Here is an 18,362-nt window from a genome sequence, read left to right as displayed (position 1 = left end):
GTGGCAGAGCTAGAACTCAAGTGCTAATTTGTCTGCTTTTGAAGTCTGGGCTCAAGAGCAAGCACAAATGCTGGCTGTGGCAATATGTATCCTGCTGTCTGGCAAAACCAGCGCATGAACTGCTCTTCCTGCTTTACAAGCACAGTCATGTGCACGCACATGCATGTGCATATGTGTACATGCAGGGGCAAAATTGAGGTGAGGAACTTCCACACTGCTTGTGTCTTCTGCTGACTGTGCCGCAGCAGTTTCCAACCTAAAGTTCATTTTTCCAGGGTGGAACTGACAGGAGCTGTGGAACTGACTCAAAGGAATGAATTCTTGGCGTGGTGAGAGCCTGCATGAATGCTTATTGCCAGAGTCTCTCTTTTCGAAATACACAAATGGCATGAGTACATGAAATTTTAATTTTTTTCACAATTCCCTGAGGGTGTGGGGGCTAACAGAAGTGGTGGGGGGGAGTTTTGCACTTGTTAGCAATGCAATAACAATCCTTGCAGAGGCAAAATAGAACGTGCTTACAAAGGATAAGCAGTGAGAAGCTCCCCCTTCCGGCAGCACCACACCTCCACACCACACCTGCACGACGCTTCTCCTTTTTTGCAGCTTTTTAAAAAATAATTTTATTGGTACATCTTAGATGCACATAATGATCACATTCATCATAGGGAATTTGTACCTGTACATGACATATTTGATTCTTTTTTCCCCAATCCCCTTCCTTTTCTTCAACCCTTCTTCCCCTCCTTATTTATAAACTTGGTTTCCATTTTTTCCTTCTATTGCTTTTTTCTTTTCCCTTCCTTCGACACTTCTCTTTTTACAATAAGAATGCCCTGCAATGTTCTCTGTCTCTGTCATTCTGCCTCTGTCTCTCTGTCTCTGTCTCTCTCTGTCTCTGTCTCTCTGTCTCTGTCTCTGTCTTTGTCTCTGTCTCTCTCTGAAGAATATTTTAGCATTAAGACCCTAGAGATCACGCAATCCAGTACCATGCTCATACACATCAACTTTAAAGTCAGGAAACCCAGTTTTGTATCCTGGTTACAGTACCTTATGCAAGTTACTTAAACCCGCTGTGCCTTAACTACCTCATCTGTAAAGTGGCCTTTCAAATACCTACCTGATAGGATTGGTGTGAGAACTGAAGAAGCTAATGCTTGCAAACTCCTTCACTCAGAGCCTAGCACACAGTTTATGCCCCAAAATGTTCCTTGTTATTATATCCACCCAACCTCTTCAATTCATCGGCAAGGAAACTAGATTTAAAGAGATGTGTTCTATCTAGGGTCAGATGGCCAGTTACTGGCCAAGCCAAGACTGGATCCAGATGTCCCTTCCCAGGCCTTTTTCTGCTGAGCTACACACAGCATGGTGGATTTTCCTTCCTTCAGCAACTCTAACAAGAAAGAGATTGGAACATTTTCATACAGAGCTAGTGCTATGACCAGAGCTAGGGCCAAGAGCGCCCTGCAGTACGGATTCCTTGCTACCAGGAGCCAGCTTGCGTCACAGCACACACTGTCCTGAGCTATCACCCCATCAACCCACCTCTGAGCATTCTGTCTTCAACATTACCAAGGCCTGATATATCTGGTTTCCACAGGGCACTGAACAATTGTCCTCTTATCTTAATTCACCTTCTGTAAGCTGAAGCAGAGAGAAGTTGATTACATAGTGTCACCACCAACAGCTTTCAAATGCTGGCCTCCTACCCACCTTCCTGAGGGCCTCTCTCCCCAGAGCCCTTCTACCAGCACTGACGTTCTAGGTCTTTGCCTATACTGTTCCCTACATTCACCCTGAACTATCTTCCCTCGGCCTTTTCTCGAAGGCCACACCCGCACCATCACACACAAGCCCAGAGGCTTTTGGTCTCCAGAGAGTGGTCGCATTCTCCACAGCAATTTCAGCTGCAGCCTGGGAGGGCCCAAGAAGCAGCAGCCAGGGCAGGTGTGGGCCCTGTGTTCCCAGACAGGACACAATCCATTATTAGTTCTCACAAATGTCCCCGGGGACCCACTTCTAACCCTTGGCAGACCTTCCAAAATCCAGCCAAGCCCTGGACTTCCTAGAAGACAGGTCAGGCTGTGTCTAGTCCATCAAGCCAGGCAGCCCCAGTTGCTTGGCCAGTCAGCTTTTCCAAGCCTGGACCAGTCCAATCCTTGACTTTTGGTGATCCCAGGTCAGAGGGAAGTGGGGAGAGGTCTGGGGGATGGGGAAGGAGGGAGAGCTCTGACCCGCTCACTTCAGCAGCTCGGAGACAAGGATGCTAAAATTCTGTGGCAGAAAGATCCAGGGCTAGGAGTTAGGAGGCCTGGGACCTCATCCTCACCCGGCCATAAGTGAACCACATGCTCTGGGACCTGTCACTCTGCCTCTCTGTGCCTCAGTTTCCTCATCTGCTGTGTAGATTTGCTTGAGGGTCTCCAAGAAGTCTTCTAGCTCAAGGTTTTTCTAGTGATGACCTTCAGTCTCTGCAGCACACTGGAGCTTGTTGAGCACTTTCAGACACCTTATTTTGTGTATTCAATCTTCCTAAACACCTGCTGGTGTAGGCCAGGTAATTGGCAGATGACAAGACTAACTGCTGTGAGGCAATCATGGCAGAGCTTAGTGCCAAAACAAATGCTCTCAGCAAGCCCCTCCCAGCTTCCCCTTGCCCTTCTGGGGTACACAGACCTGTGTCCCCAGTGAAAGGTCAGAGAGACGGGCTCCTGGGAAAGGAACAAATGCTAAAAAGGCTTTGCTGCCTTGGAGTCAGGGGTCAAAGTTCTGGGTGTTTCTCCTCATTATGGAAGTCTACTACCATTTCTGAACCCAAAGGAAAGTTTGATTTAGGTCCACATTCTAAACTTGCTGTTCTCTGGCCTTTAGAGGAGAAAAGCAGAGGCCGAAGCAGTTAAGAATCATCAGAACACCAGCTGGCTAGGGCAGAGCTAAACCTAGACCCTGATCCCCTAATTCCTCTTTCAGGCCTGGTGCCCCTTGAAAGCATGGGCACGTGTGACAGTGGTGGTGGCCTATGCTGCTATGGCTCAGAAAGGCTGGTCAACTTGAGTCAAGGTAAGGAAAGAGTTTTCCTGATGGTGAGATAACTTAATCCCAAGCCCTTCATCCCAACCCCGTCCTTGGCCCCACTTGCCAGTTGAAGATCCTGTTGTGCTCAGGCACTATTTATGGGCTGCACTGTGTTTCCCAAAATGAGTATGTTAAAGTCCTAACCTCCAGCACCTCAAAATATGACCCTTTCCAGAGTCAGGGTCTTTGAAAAGGTATTAAGGTTAAATGAGGTCTTCAGGAGTGTTAGCCTAGTGTGACGTGTCCCTATAAAGGTGGGGGATGAAGATGCAGTCACACACAGGAAGATCAGAGAAAGACACGGACAGCCTCAGAAACAACCAGTACTGGCCGCACCTTCATCCGGGACTTCCAGCCTTCCAGATCATGAGAAAACAAATGTTGTTCAAGCCATGCAACCTGTGGTGCCTCATCCCACAGCCCTGAAAAACCAGCACAGGGGCTGACAGCAGCCCATGTGCCCTCGCTGACCCTCAGTGTATGCTGGAGGAGCTAAGCCAAAACTTTTTGGGTCCAGAAATGCTTAGTAGATTCCTAGAATGATGAGAAACCCCCAGACTTTTGACCTCTCTGTGTCCCCCACACAGCCCAGCCCCAGATTCATCAAGTCCTTGGAATGGGGAAGCCGTTCCCACAAATCCATGGCCGATCTCCCCATGTCAGGGCTTTTGGGCATTGCTAGCGTCTGCTTATCCTCAGCGATGGAAAGATAAGCTGCCTTTGGGGCATCTGAGGGGATGAGGAGAGAACAAAAAATACAGACAAAATAGCCCGATTCGTATATCTTGAGTGACAATCCTGCCACACATATGACTATTTGATTTCTACTCAGCTGGAGTCTTCAGTTCTGCCACTCAGGGCACCAGTTCCACAGTGGCCTCCTAGTGTCCCGGGACACGTTGCTGTCACAGCCAATTAACAGAGTCTAGGGTGCTGGAGACCCTGGGAGAAGCTGAGCCTGGGATTGTATGGACTCCCAAGTTCCACCGCAGATCAGCACCCCCATTGCAGCAGAGGAGGGTGCAGGGTGGGGAAGGAATGGCTTGTTACACACGCTGCTTGCTCTGGGCAAGACTATTAACTCCAGCCTTATCATTGGGTCCTCAGACTGGGCAGGGCAGGGCAGATCTGAGCACCGGAAGAGTTGGTTCCCCTGCACTGTGTGAAAGGAGAAAAGAGGAGGAAGACAGACCTCAGCAGAGTGAGAGAAGCTGCTGTTCGGACCACAATGAAAACATTCCTGCTTCTTCTGCTGGTGCTCCTGGAGCTGGGAGAGGCCCCAGGAGCCCTTCACAGGTGAGGCAGTGTCCCCAGCCCTGAGCTCAACTGGGGGACACCACCCCCCAATGCGGGGCTGCTTGAGGGAAAAAGCTGATGGGGAAAGAGGACAGAAGAAAAGAAAGTGAGGGCTTGCATGATCCCTGGAAAGGTTTTCCAGTGGTCACTGTGTACTTGGCCTTGACCTCCATTCCCTGGCAAGTCAACCCCTGGCTCCACCTGTAGTGGAGGCCTTGCCCCAGCCCCAGGTCACTGCTCAGCTTGCAAAAGAGCAAGAGCCTGCAACTGTGGTTTGTAGCTCAAAAGGTTCACATAACTTCTTCTCAAATGTAACTGAGCTTCACTGAGCTTTTTTTGTCCCTTTAAATCAGCCCTTCAAAGGGTTCAGGTAAAACTGCAGATAATTGGATCTTATACCTATACCTTACAAGACCTCACAGAGTCCATAGCCAGGAGGACAGACATGTCCCATGCCAAGATTCCAAGAGTCTGGAGGGCAGAGGATGGCAGGCTGGGGGCCAAGAGGGACCCTGCAGGTTGTTCTCTGGTTAGCTCAGAGTAAATGCAGTGGAAAGGGTTGGGGGAGAAGAGGGAGGCTGGGCTTCACCCCTCCTCACACAGGGCTTTGTCTACAGGGTGCTCCTCAGCAGGCGTGAGTCCCTCCGGAAGAAGCTGCGGGCCCAGGGCCAGCTCACTGAGCTCTGGAAATCCCAGAACTTGGACTTGGACCAGTGCTCCACCATCCAGAGTGCCAATGAGCCCCTCATCAACTACCTGGATGTGAGGCCTCCCGGGCTGTAGGGATGGGGAAAGGCAGGAAAGGGAGAAAGGCTTAGCCTTAGCTATATCAGTGTCAGTACTGAAGACTCTCACAGATTCTGCTGCTTGGGTATTTCACATGGTCTGATCACCCGGGCCCCAGTGCACAGAGCTTTCTGCAGGAGGAAAGGGCTGAAGGTGATGAGCACTTCAAAAGGAAAGAGCCTGATTCTGTTCTCAGACGGGCAGCTCCTAGTTCTGACATTAGGCAAAGAACTTGGCTTTTCCCAGCCCCCATCTCCTGATCCGTAAAATGGATCTGCTTCCCTTGCCTTGCCCATGATGTTATCAGGAAAGTCAGGATAAGGCGAGTAAAATTAAATCCAGTCACTCTGGGGCTTGACTTGAGCTCTTCTCGCATGACCTCTCTCAGGTCCTTCTATGTTTTCCTTCCTAAGCTCTGTAAGCTCTAGTCCCCAGACCCCAGGCTCTGGCCCTAGACATCAACCTTGGACCCCTACTGAACACCGTCCCCTCCTCACCACCCACACCCACGTCCCTTCTCCCTTCCCTGCAGATGGAATACTTTGGCACTATCTCCATCGGCTCCCCACCACAAAACTTCACTGTCATCTTCGACACTGGCTCCTCCAACCTCTGGGTTCCCTCCGTCTACTGCACCAGCCCAGCCTGCAGTAAGTAGGGCCAGGAGACCCAGTGGCAAATAAATGATGGGTTCTGCACTGGGAGGTCAGGGCTGGCACTCTGAGGGTGGGGGACTTAGTTTCCCGAAACTGGCCCTCCCGTGTTGCCCTCCCCATCTCTGGATCTGCCCAGAGCTGCTTACAATCCAAATAGGGCTAGGCCAGGAAGAGAGATAAAACTTGGCTGCTGTACAAGGCAAGAGCTTTCATACTGGTCAGGATTAATAAGGACAAAACTAGCCACTGCAAAGAGAAATCTTTAAGTTGATGACTCACTTCCTTTGGTACAGCCAAAGGAATATGGGAGAAAGTTCCATTTGATTGAGTCTTTCTGGGCAGGCAGGTGGGTACGATCCAGCACTAGCAGTTCACCTCCTTCAAGGAGGCTTGGTGGCCTTTCTCCCACAGAGCTAGGGCTTGTGGGGCACTATGGCATGAATGTGTCCATCTGGAAGTAATTCAGAGGTTTCAGTGAAGATTGGAAAAAGAAAAAGAGAAAGATGTCTTGTTCTATGAAAGACAAGTCCCAGAGACAGAAGGTCTCTGGCAGTCCTGAAGCTAGGTGTTCTCAAGGTTGGGCAGACTTGGGAGCAATTTCCTGGAGTGGTAATTGTTTACCCCTCAGTTTCTTTGAAGGCAAGCTCTGACCTATACTGACGTCTTGGACTGCTTCTGGCGCCTGATAAATGGTGCTTATCTTGGTGTGCCTCATGAGGTCATTGCAGGCAATCAGGTTTGCCCAGGAACAACTATTTGGTCTCAGGCAGCCACACCTGTGGCTTGGGGGGTCTGTGGCACCTCACTGGAGAGCGCCATTGCCAGCCTTTCCAGGGGTCCCTGTTCAGTGTCTGGAGCTGGAGGAAGAGGCCCTGCATCTCTGGGGCAGGGATGAGGACAGTGAACTGCAACTTTGCTTTCCAGAGACGCACCCCGTGTTCCACCCTTCCCAATCCAGCACCTACAGTGAGGTGGGGAATCCTTTCTCCATTCAGTATGGGACCGGGAGCTTGACTGGGATCATTGGAGCCGACCAAGTCTCTGTGAGTGCGATCCTTTCGTCTTTTCTCTTTCGCCCCGGAGCTCATGGGGAAAGAACATTGAAGGTCTTAGAGGGCACTGACAGATCTGCCTCAGGAAGAGGTAGGAAGCAGAGGTAGGGATAGACTGTAGGAAAAAGGAAAGCAGCCACAACCCCTTCCCAGACAGTGGCAGGGGGCCTGTCTGCTCAGGGCACCTGGCCCTCCAGGGCTGGCTCAGGGGTCTCCCCCAGGAAGCACTGTCCTGTGCACAATGCCTGTGGTAAGGGATCACCAGTCTTCAGGCACACAAGGAGGCAAGACCTGGAAAGATAAAGAAGTTCAAAACATAGGGCAGCAGGTGGCAGGACTCAGTGAAAGAAGGGGACAGTTAGGACACAGGAGCCCCACCACAGCAACAAGGCAGAATGCAGATGTCAAAATAAAACCCCAGGGTCTTGTGAGCTGCTTCTTAAACTCTCCTTGACCAAAGGGCTGAGGGGTCCTGGGTCTCTAGAAATCAGACAGGAGTAAAAACAGCACCAAGAGAGTCCTGGTCCTCCTGGGGACTTCATACAGGTGTATGGGCTGCAACGCATGCCTAGGCCTTGGGGAAAAGAAAGTGGATCCGCTCCCTGAGGGTTCTGGAGCTGTGCAGAGTTGGCAGGGCCCAGCCTCCATCAACATCCTTCCAAAGTGGGTGAGGGTAGGAAGCATTATTAGGTGAAAAAATGCCAAAGCAGAAAAAAACTTTGTATGTAAAAAATCATACATAGAAAACATACAGATAAAATAATACACTACTGGAACCCTGTGTATGTGTATAAAAATACATTATACATGTATATGTAAAAGTACACATAACTCTTCAGAAGGCTGCGCTCTAAGCTGATAACTGTAATGACTTCTGAAAAGCAGGGAAGGGACTGAAATTGGCATGGGAAGGGGAACCCTAACCTACACTGTGCCGCTCCTCTGCCAGACACCCAGTTGGTACAGGATGGCAGCCACACCCTCAGCAGTTCCAGCTTCCAATACTTTCTCCTTCAGCTTTTCTGGCTCAAGGGCCATATATGCATGCACCTCTGTAGCAAACAGGCTCAGCTTCTGCTGCAGGACACCCCACACCATTGAGGTTGGAGGCCATTAGAGAACAATAGATGTCTGCATCCACCCTCCCAGGTTCCAACCCATGCTTCTCAGACCTGATATCTGTCTTCTCCTTTTGCTGCTAGAACTGTAGACCTCACACTGCAGCTACAGGTCTGAAGCTACATTCTGCAATACAGTGTGTAAGCTACACTGCAATTGCAGGTAGTCAGTTATCTAAAATACAAGCTCATATACATAAGACTTGCCAAAATTTGTGGATGCAGCCAATGCTGTCCTAAGGGGATAATTAAAAACTGAAATGCCGATGGTAGAAAAATCAATGGTTTAAGCCTCTATTTCCAACAACAAATAAACAATAAAAAAATCACTAACCAAAAACCCCAAACCAAACCCCCAAAAAGTAAAAGGAGAGGTGTAATAAAGAGAAGAAAAACATCAATAAACTAGGAAAGTCATACTACATAGTAAACCAATAAAACCCAAAATTAACTCATTGCAAAGAATAATAGAACTAATAAATCTCTAGTATGACTAATTAAGAAAAATGAAAGAAAATACAATTTAGCAATCTTAACAATGAAAAGAGGATATTACTTACAGACATTAAAATAAAAGGAGCTGGGGATGTAGCTCAGGGGCACAGTGCCTGACTGGCAAGCACAAGGCCCTGAGTTTGATTCCTGGCATGAAATTAATTAATTAACTAGAAGTATATCGAGAATAGTTTATATTGATAAATTTTACAATTAAAAGAATAGGGAACTATCTTGAGAAATGGTGTTCATGCAAAACTGACACAAGAAAAAATAGATGATACAAATAGTCCCATATCTACTCTAACTATTAACTGTTATTTTATATATTTCTGCAAAGAAAACCCCAGACCCAGGGCACCTCACTGGTAAATTCTTCTAAACATTTAGAAAAGAAATAACATCAGTCTTATAATACTCTTCCAGAAAATCAGTAAATAAGGAACACTTCATAACTCACTTATGAAACATAACTTTAATAATAAAACTTGAAAGGGGTATTATAAGAATTAGGCAATCTCTTTCTTATGAATGTAGATACCAAAGTTCTAAACAAAATATTTACTAGCAAATAAAATCTCATAATACATCTCAACTCAAAGTCATTTCTTCCTAAGGATTTATCACCTAAGAGAATAAAAATAGAAAAGTCATGATAATCTCCACTGATAAAATACAACATCTATTCATGACTTTAAAGGAATTATTAACTTCAAATAAAAAGTAACTTCCTTAAGCTGATAAAATAAAACCTACAAAAAAGCCCACAACAAACTTTGTATTTAATGGTGAATTGCTAAGAGACTTTTCTCTGAGGTCAAGGCTGAGACAAGAATGCTCTTATTATTTTTATTCAGTATTGTGTTTAGGATCCCACCCAGGGCAATAAGGCAGCATTCAACAAGCACTATGTTAAGTGACAGAAGCTGGATATCAGCATCACACTGGATGACTCAACTTATATAAGATTAAAAGCAGGCAGAACCAAATACATGCAGTTCGAAGTCAGGAGGGTGGTTCTCCTGGGGAGGGAAGCAATGATTGACTAACAGTGCGCAAAAGGGTTCTGGGGTTGGGTATGTCTTGTTTCTTGGTTTTGGAACTAGGTTACCTGAGTGCATAAAGTGTGTGAAAAAGTATTGAACCATACACTTACAATTTCTGTATTGTGTTTAGTTCATTTAAATTTAGATAAAGAAATGAAGAGGTTGGGGATTTGGCAACAATCTTTGTGCCCATTTAATCAGGAAAAGTTGAGGGAAGAAGAATTAGCTTCAGGACAAAAGGAGAACCCAGGAATCTGCGACCCTCTGCCAGTCCCCCTGTCCAATTCTCCTGTGGGCCTTTTCCCTCAGGTGGAAGGACTCACTGTGGTTGGCCAGCAGTTCGGAGAAAGTGTCAGAGAGCCGGGCAACACCTTTGTGCATGCGGAGTTTGATGGAATTCTGGGCCTGGGATACCCCTCCTTGGCTGCTGGAGGCGTGACCCCGGTGTTTGACAACATGATGGCCCAGAACCTGGTGGCTCTGCCAATGTTTTCTGTCTACATGAGCAGGTAAGTCCTGCGGAGCCCACCAGGTCAGGCTGGGGAAGACTGCAGGGAGATGAGGTAGGACAGAGGTCTAGCCATCAAAGATGTGGCTTGGATCTCTTGCTTGGCCTGTTACCAACTGTATGATCCTGGGCACTCAAACGCTCTGGATGTTGAGGGCATGGTATCTGCCTCATAAAGTAGTTGTGATAAACATTTTGTAAACTCTACCACAGTGGGTTGAATTTCTTGATCTCTGGAATTGGCTAATGATTCATGCAATTAATATCAAGCTTTTATTATATGCTGAACACAATGCTAGATACTGGGACACAATGAAACAGGAATAGTTTACACAACTGGGGAAGGAAGGAAAAATTATAAGGCAAGCTGAGAAATAAAATAATTACATACTAACAGATGGATAAACAAAATGTGGTACATCCTTACAATGGAATATTATTAAGTCTTGAAAAGGAAAGAAATTCTGATACATGCTAGAACATGGATTAAATGTGAGGGCATTATGTTAAGTGAAATAACCTAGTCATAGAAAGACAGATATTATACGATTGTACTTTTACAAGGTACCTCAAGTAATGAAATAAAGGCAGCAAGTACAGTGGTGGTCACCGGGACCAGTGGAAGAGGGAGAAAGGGTTCTGGTTTTATGAGTATATAAAGTCTCAGTTCTGAAAAAGACAAAGGTTCTGGAGACTGGCTTTCTAACAGTGTGAATGTTCTTAGTACTTCTGAGCTATACACTCAAAAATAGTTGGCAGTAATTTCTATATTATGTATATATTGCCACAAACTGCAAAAATGGTTACACATAGCAGTTGAAAAGATCTTAAGAAAGATTAGGTACTATCAACCTGCTTCTAGGTACCCTTGCCTGGGATCCATGGCAGGTCAGCTCATCTTCCTCCCTGTCCTGGAAGGAAATCTGGTATCTCTCAGACTCTTTCCCAGGCAGGCCCGGCTTGAGTTCACCTCTGATGGGACAAGCCCCTTTGCCCTGTCCAGCTCCCACAGGAAGATCCTGAATTTCCTCTCTTGAGCTGTGCCCTGTCTCCCACAGGGCTGTGGCTGAGACCAAGCCTGGGCAGCGCTGGAGGTGCTGTTGGGAAGCCTTTTGGGAAGTTCAAGCCATGGTGGGCAATAGCAAATATTTTGCAATCAGCCTGGCCCCAACTTAAGTCCTATGATTTATTTGGCTTCACCTCTCTGAGCCTCAGTTTCCTCATATGGACCTGAGCTTGAGGTGAGAGTTAAGCAGATGACACAGGCAAAATTCTTACCACAATGTCTTGTCCAAAGGCTATCGACTAATGTTAGTTCCTTCCCCTTTTCCGTCTCTAGAACCTAAAATTCCTACAGATACTCATTTTACCTCTCTGTTACCATCCTGCCCAGGACTGCACTGAGTTTTATACTTCTCTGACCCTTTTCCTTGAGAAAATGAATTTCTTTCATGTCCTATTTTCCCAGAATAGTGCTAGGTACCAGAACACAGGAAATCAGCACCAATAAAAATCAGTCACTATTCAAGCTCCAGTAAGTCATGTTGCATTCAAAGTAGCTTCTTTGTCTTGACACAAAGGATTGAATAACACAGAAACTCCAACACCACCCCCACCATACAGGGACTGATACTCGAGGGAAATGTGTCTTTCAGGGGTGCCTCAAGGGTACACTCAGCATGGTCCTGACCTCAACTCCACTCAGCTTCTTTGTGTCCAGACCCAGAGCCCCTATTTCCCACCTCCATAACTTTTCCACCCAAGAAGCAAAAGGAGGTTCACAAGTCACTGAACAGAACTCTAAGAGGCACACACTGCCTGCAGTGGAAAGGCCACTGGGCTGGCTCCAACTTCCAGTTCTGCCCTGAAGCAGCAGCAAACTTCAGACAAGTGGTATAAGGAAATTTTCACAGTACCAGGTGGGGTGTATCAATGGGCAGTTTTAATCCCCTCACCCACCAAGTCCAACTGGAGATGTTGTCCTTGGGCCAAAAAGGTCCAAACTAACCAACATGCAGTGGTTGGAAGTCCTGGTGGGCAAGACCAGGCTGATATTTCTGCCTTACATACCTGGCATGAGTGGCCGGAACGTGGAGCAAGGGATCCTAGCTAAGGCTACCCTAGGCCTTTCCAGGGGCCACTCCTTTACAACATGCCTTTCCATGCAGTAACCCAGATGGCCCAGGTGGCGAGCTGACCTTTGGAGGCTACGACCCCTCCCATTTCTCGGGGAACCTGAACTGGGTCCCGGTCACCAAGCAAGCCTACTGGCAGATTGCCCTGGAAGGGTGAGTATCTTGCGTGAAACAGTTGCAATTCAATAGAAGAATTCAAAAGAGGCTCAACTCAAACTGAATTCAGAGGGTTACAGTGCTGGTCCCTAGGCGCAGATACTGGGCCCTTCCTGTAGGGGTTGGAGATAGAGGTGCCAAGTAGAGGGGTGAAAGGGCACAGGTGACCAGGCGCCCTTGTACATGCGGTGCACCTCTCCTACAGACAATAAGTAGCACCATGCAGCCTGCCACCCTTCATTCACTCGACGTTAACAGCCACTCACTGTGAGTGCTGAGTGATGTGGGAATGTGGAGGAGGACTGAACTCAGACTTGGCCCTCATCAGGCTCGTAGAGCAGACGAGGCGTGCACACAAACTGCTGCCACGTAAAGTGGGAGTGGTCAGTGCCCCAAGACAGGAGCCACCAAAAGACAAGCAAGCTTCTATCTGGGAACCCCTGAAGGGTTTCATGGAAGTGAGACCTTAAACCTGAGCCTTGGGATGGAGAAATTGGGGAAGTGGAACCAGATGCTCGCTTCATACCTGAAGCACTGGGCCAGACAGTGCGGGAACTCAAAGATGTGTAATTCAAGTTTCACTTCCTGCAAGGTATCAAGCATTTAGGATAAAAATAAACAGCCTGAGAGCTCACTGTCTCATGAGGGCTTTTCAGACTGCAGGGATTTACCACTTGCAGGTCCTGACATCATTTTAGGGGTACTGACCTTCATTTTTTAATGAAAGGAATACAGTGGGAAATAGAGCGCAGAGAGAGAGAAAGAGAGAGGGAGAGAGAGAAGTATGTCAAGAAGTAAGTATATTTCTTGTAGCGGATCTCAAGAAACATCTGAGAAATACTTATGTGCAGGAGAGATGTGTTAGCGGATATCGTTAACGTGCTCGGAGTCCTCCCTCTGGAGCCTGACAGGGAGCAGAACTGCCAGGAACCCCAAGGAAGGGGGACTGAAACAGCTCCTTTGCTCTCAGAATCCAGGTGGGGGACAGTATGATGTTCTGCTCCGAGGGCTGCCAGGCCATTGTGGACACAGGGACTTCCCTGATCACTGGCCCTCCCAGAAAGATCAAGCAGCTGCAAGAGGCCCTGGGGGCCGTGTACATGGATGAAGGAGTAAGTGCCTGCCTGGGCCAGGGAGGGGACAGGAGCAGGACATCCCAGCCTGCTCTTGGGAGCCTCTGAGTGGACCCCATGTTCTACTTTAGTATTCTGTGGAGTGTGCCAACCTCAGCGGGATGCAGGATGTCACCTTCATCATCAATGGCCTCCCCTACACACTCAACCCAACTGCCTACACCCTGCTGGTAAGCTCTGCTTCCTTACTGGCGTATTCGAGGGCCTTCTCCACATCCCTGTCACTTCCTCTTTCAAACAGTCGCCCACACTTAGAGTTGCATTTGCCTGAGCCCTCCTCCCACCTCGTCCTGTTCAGGTGGTGTGACATTCCCTCTGAGAGGGACACCGCGCCCGTGGTGGAAACGCCACTGGGCTAGCTCCAATTTCCAGTTCTGTCCCAAAGCAGCAGCAAACTTCGGGCAAGTGGTATAAGGAGGTTTTCACAATGTCATGTAGGATGTATCCTATGAGGATATGGAGAGTTGGAGAATTAAGTAAATGGTTCAGGATCTGAGCTGCTTAGGGAGGGGTATGGGATAAGGCTATACTTCTCATAACATGGGAATTCACATTCCTCCTCAGGCAAGAAAATATCATTTATTACAGAAAATTCTCAAGATGGGAGGGTGAGGTAGAAAGGGAATTCCTGGGCATTTTGGAAACTTACAGTCACTTCACACTACTACTGGCCTAGATTGTCAGCATTGCAATTCTTTGGCCACACATTTTCCCAAGGGTCACCCTCGAATTGGAGTGTTTGTGCCAGAACAGAGGGGTTGAGTTTAGAACAAAGGCGTTAGCGGGGCTGGGGATTTAGCTCAGCAGCAAAGCGCCTGCCTGGCAAGCGCAAGGTCGTGAGTTCGGTTCCTGGTACCGGAGAAAAACCAAAAAACCAAAAAAAAAAAGAACAAAGGCGTTAGCCTTATCCCTATGTCTTGGATTTCTCTAACTCCTGCTCAAAGCTCTTAACATAAACAGTCCCAGTAGACCCAAATGTTTGCTTTAAAATACCGCTTCATGGCAACTCCCCCAAGCTCTGGCAACAGAGGAGCTGTGGAGTCTCCTGTCTGTGCAGGATGCTGTAGCATCTGTGGATTTCTATTATCTTCCTTTCCTGAAGGCCCCTTGAGCCCTCTATAATTTCCAACCCTGCCCCAATCAGCAACCTGAAATTTCAAATGATTGCTAAAAAGACCACATCTACCTTGTAGGTTCCAACTCTTTGCCAAACTAAAAAACAAGGCCGAGGGTTAATCTTCTGGCAGAACAAGGGAACCAACTTGCCTTGTATCTGAAAGGGTTCAGCCAAATGATTCTTCCCAGAATAACAAGCAAATATAGCAGTGGATAACCACTTATGAAGTGACCTCTCTCCTGAAGCTGGACATGGTGCCCACACCCGTAATACTAGCATTCTGGGAGGCTGAGGCAGGCAGATCACAAGTGTAAGTGCAGGCTGGGCAATTTAGTGACTTAGTGAGACCCTGTTTGAAAATAAAAAATGAAAAGGGCTGAAGATGTAGCTGAGTGTGAAGGTCCTGGGTTCAATATCCAGAATCAGGAAAACACTCAGCCTGAGCTTTGCTAGGATCTAAAGAAGCCAGAATTTAGGCCCAGGTCTTTTCCTCTTCTAGCCCTGCAAAACATTTCAGTTTTCTAAATTGTGAAATGATGGTTGGGTGGAAGGTTTAGCAGATGGACAGTTCCCAGGATCCCAGAACACAGGTGATAAACTTGAGCAAACAACACTTTATTGAGGAAACTAGGGCAAGACAGCATGAAGCAGGCAGAAAAACCCACCAGTCAAAAGAGTGGAAGGCACTAGATGGGCGAGGCCTTTCGGTGCCGGCCACCGCCAACGCCCAGGACAGCCTCTAAGCGGCGCTCTTTCCTACTTCTCTGCATGCCTCTCACACCCTTCTCTCTGACCCCAGGACTTCGTGGATGGCATGCAAGTCTGCAGCACTGGCTTTCAAGGACTCGACATCCAGCCCCCAGCTGGGCCCCTCTGGATCCTGGGGGATGTCTTCATCAGACAATTTTACTCCGTCTTTGACCGTGGGAATAACCGCGTGGGGCTGGCCCCGGCAGTCCCCTGAGTAGCGTTTTGTGTCGCTGCCTGGCTACCTGACACTTCTTGGGCCTGTTGGGTTGAGGCATTCTTTACACTTGTTAAAAAGTCATTTTTTTTTTTTTTTGAATGCAGACATTCCCAGAGTTGCGACTTGAATTAGGATCAAATAGACCATGACAACACACACACATGTGTGCGCACACACACACACATTGCACATACACACACCACCTCCATCACCACCATAATAAAAGGATTCCATTGTATTTCCATATTCTTTATTGCTTTTGTTGATTTTATTTTTACTGTGAAAATCTCCAAACATACTCACAGGCAGAGGCAGCAATAAAGCCCTGGGCACCCCAATCAGATTTTGCAACCCACACACATGGGCACCCCTCCTCCTTTTCTACACCACTACCCACTTCCCTCTCTTGCTGCATGTACCTGGATTATTTTGAGGCAAATTCCAAGAATCATGTCATTTTACCCATAAACATTTCTAACATCCTTGAATAAACAGAACCCAAGCATCTCCCACTGTCTCACAAATGTGCGGCTGTGTTTACATCTGGCTAGTTTATGTCAGAGTTTAAACACAAGCTGAACCTACGTTATTTAAAACGTTCTTCAGCCTCTTTTCTTCTACAGTGCTTCTCATATTCAGAATTTTGCTGGTGTCATTTCAAGGTGGATCTTTGAGTCCCTTTTTCTCATGAGGTGGTAGTTAGATCCAGAGGTCTGAATTAGAGCCACAAACACATGAAGGGTGGTGCTAGATACTTCCTGTTGGGTTCCCTCTGGTGGCAGAGTCGACACTGATGCATGGATTTGGAGCTGTCAACCTTCACCGTCTACTACAAATCTCCCTCCAGTGTTCTACTTCATGGCTCTAGCAGTTGGTGCTGATCACTGATCACTGCTCAGGCCCACACTATCTTTCGGGGAATTACCAGGGAACAGATCTCTACTCAGGAAGGTGAATCTCACTGAAGATGAAAGGGCCTTGAGTAAGAAGGATTTATCACTTTCCCTCTAGAACAAAGCACCCCAAGAGCTAAGGGGGGCAAAATGTCCTGTCCCATCCCTGCAGGCATTCTCTCTGCTGTCCTTTCTGCACAGGGGCCACCCACAGTGTTGAATGATGCAGTCTGGACCTGCATGTTCAGAGGAGGACTGGAGGACAAAAGCGATGTGACAGTCACACGGAGTCTGCTGAATGACAGAACAGGATGGTGACTGTCTTCACAGCAACCTGCCAGCTCTGTTACAAAAATGCTTCTACAACCTGGTTCCTTGCCCCACTGCTAGGCATTGCTTTTTGCCAAGGGTATTTCAAGACCATCCAAACAGGTGCTCTGATCCTGGTCTCGCCTCCCTCCCAACACACCAGTGCTGGGCTAATTAATATTCTGGAAGCCTGGCTCCAGTCCCAGGCTTCCCTGCTTTGTCTGCACTTCCCAGGAGTGCCCTACTGTGCATCAAATGACACCAAGTTAACAGGAATTTAGGGGTGCTCCAGAGCCTGGCCTCTTTTACCCCTTCCTCCACTCCCATCCAGCCAACCCAACCAAACTGAACCCCCAGCCTTCTCACTTACACACTGCTCCCAGAAATCCTTCTACACTGCCCATCGGAGGAGCAGGCAAGTCCCTGAAGTAGCCCCTCAATGAGCCTTAGGGTAACAGAGAAGAGATGTTAATACAGTGTTCAAAGAACTAGATGAAAATCTCCACCTGTGGGATGCACTATGACAGCGATCAATGAGGACTTGGAGCCCACCTGTGCACTCTGCCTTCTGCCACCAGAGGCTCAGCACCTCCTCTGCCCACACTTGATCACTGCCCTTCAGCTGGAACCTGCCATCTCCTGCGGAGGAAGCCTGAGGTCTGCACATGCTCATTGCCCGAGCCCCCTTGGAGCTCTATTTCAAATTTCCCCTCCCTATAAGGAAGGTGAACGTGTTCCTCCTCTAGTTCCTTACAGCCCTTCACTTGTACCAAGTCTTAGTCCTACTGTTAAAACTTAGTTTCTATTTTTGAGTCCCCAGTGTCTGACCTACTTAGATTATTGAATGACTGCAGGTAGGGCGGGGTACCTCAGGCTTCCTTCGCAGGGTGGAGGTTGGCTGAGCTTGTGTCAGAGACAGGGAAGGGAAGTTGCTGACTTTTGATCCATGTGGATGGAGGAAGTGGGGGCTGGAGTCTGACGGTGGCTGGTGACTTGGCTTCCAAAAGTGTTGGGGACAGTTCTGCAAACGTCCCTAAAAGAACAAGTTTCAGAAATAGTAAAGGCCAGTGGTTCACTTCCTATACCCCAAAGCCCCAGCAGCAGCAGCCCCAGGATGACATTGCAGCTTTTCACATTCTTTCTTATACCACACCCATACAAACACACACACACACACACACACACACACATACAAGCACGTTTATTTAAAACCTGGCCTCTGGAAAAAATAGAATATAGGGGAGAAACATCTAAACCCTAACAGTGTAAGAACAAATCAGCTGCTGTAAATCAGTGGTTACCTTGAAGGTGGATTGATGTACCCTTTCCCCAAAAAATCAAAACAGAAAATTTTGGGTAAGCATGTCCTGGAAAAATTTCCAACTTCCCTGTAACCTGTCCAATATTACACTTCATGGAAATTACTGTGCCCTCCCTCCAGGCATGTTTGCCATCTGATACAAGGAAATGAGCTTCAACTTTGGTTCCCCCAAAAATTCCTATGCAGGGCCTGTAGCTGGCAGTGGGAGACACCGAGGGAGGGGTTCAAGGCCGCCCCCTTGCCCTTGTGGAATGCGTAGTCTGTGGCCAGATCACACACAGCCGCACAGAACTGGG

At 47.7% G+C, this 18,362-nt stretch overlaps 1 protein-coding gene across 2 annotated transcripts; it reads left to right on the top strand.

Moving 5' to 3' along the window:
* The first annotated feature begins 4,228 nt into the window (after positions 1-4,228).
* Positions 4,229-16,078, top strand: Ctse (cathepsin E). 2 transcript variants are annotated; one of them, XM_005375381.2, is made up of 9 exons: positions 4,229-4,374; positions 4,992-5,136; positions 5,693-5,810; positions 6,741-6,859; positions 9,837-10,036; positions 12,204-12,323; positions 13,297-13,438; positions 13,531-13,629; positions 15,376-16,077. In XM_005375381.2, the coding sequence occupies exons 1-9, from the start codon at positions 4,307-4,309 to the stop codon at positions 15,538-15,540; spliced, it is 1,176 nt and encodes a 391-aa protein (XP_005375438.1). In that variant the 5' UTR covers positions 4,229-4,306; the 3' UTR covers positions 15,541-16,077. The 2 variants fall into 2 exon arrangements, with proteins under 2 accessions (XP_005375438.1, XP_005375439.1); XM_005375382.2 differs by lacking the exon at positions 13,297-13,438 and having other exon boundaries at positions 15,376-16,078.
* The last annotated feature ends 2,284 nt before the right edge of the window (positions 16,079-18,362 follow it).

Source organism: Chinchilla lanigera, unplaced genomic scaffold (genome assembly GCF_000276665.1).
Source record: "Chinchilla lanigera isolate Chin_1 unplaced genomic scaffold, ChiLan1.0 scaffold00005, whole genome shotgun sequence".
Lineage (NCBI taxonomy): Eukaryota > Metazoa > Chordata > Mammalia > Rodentia > Chinchillidae > Chinchilla > Chinchilla lanigera.
This window is presented reverse-complemented; position numbering and strand designations above follow the sequence as displayed.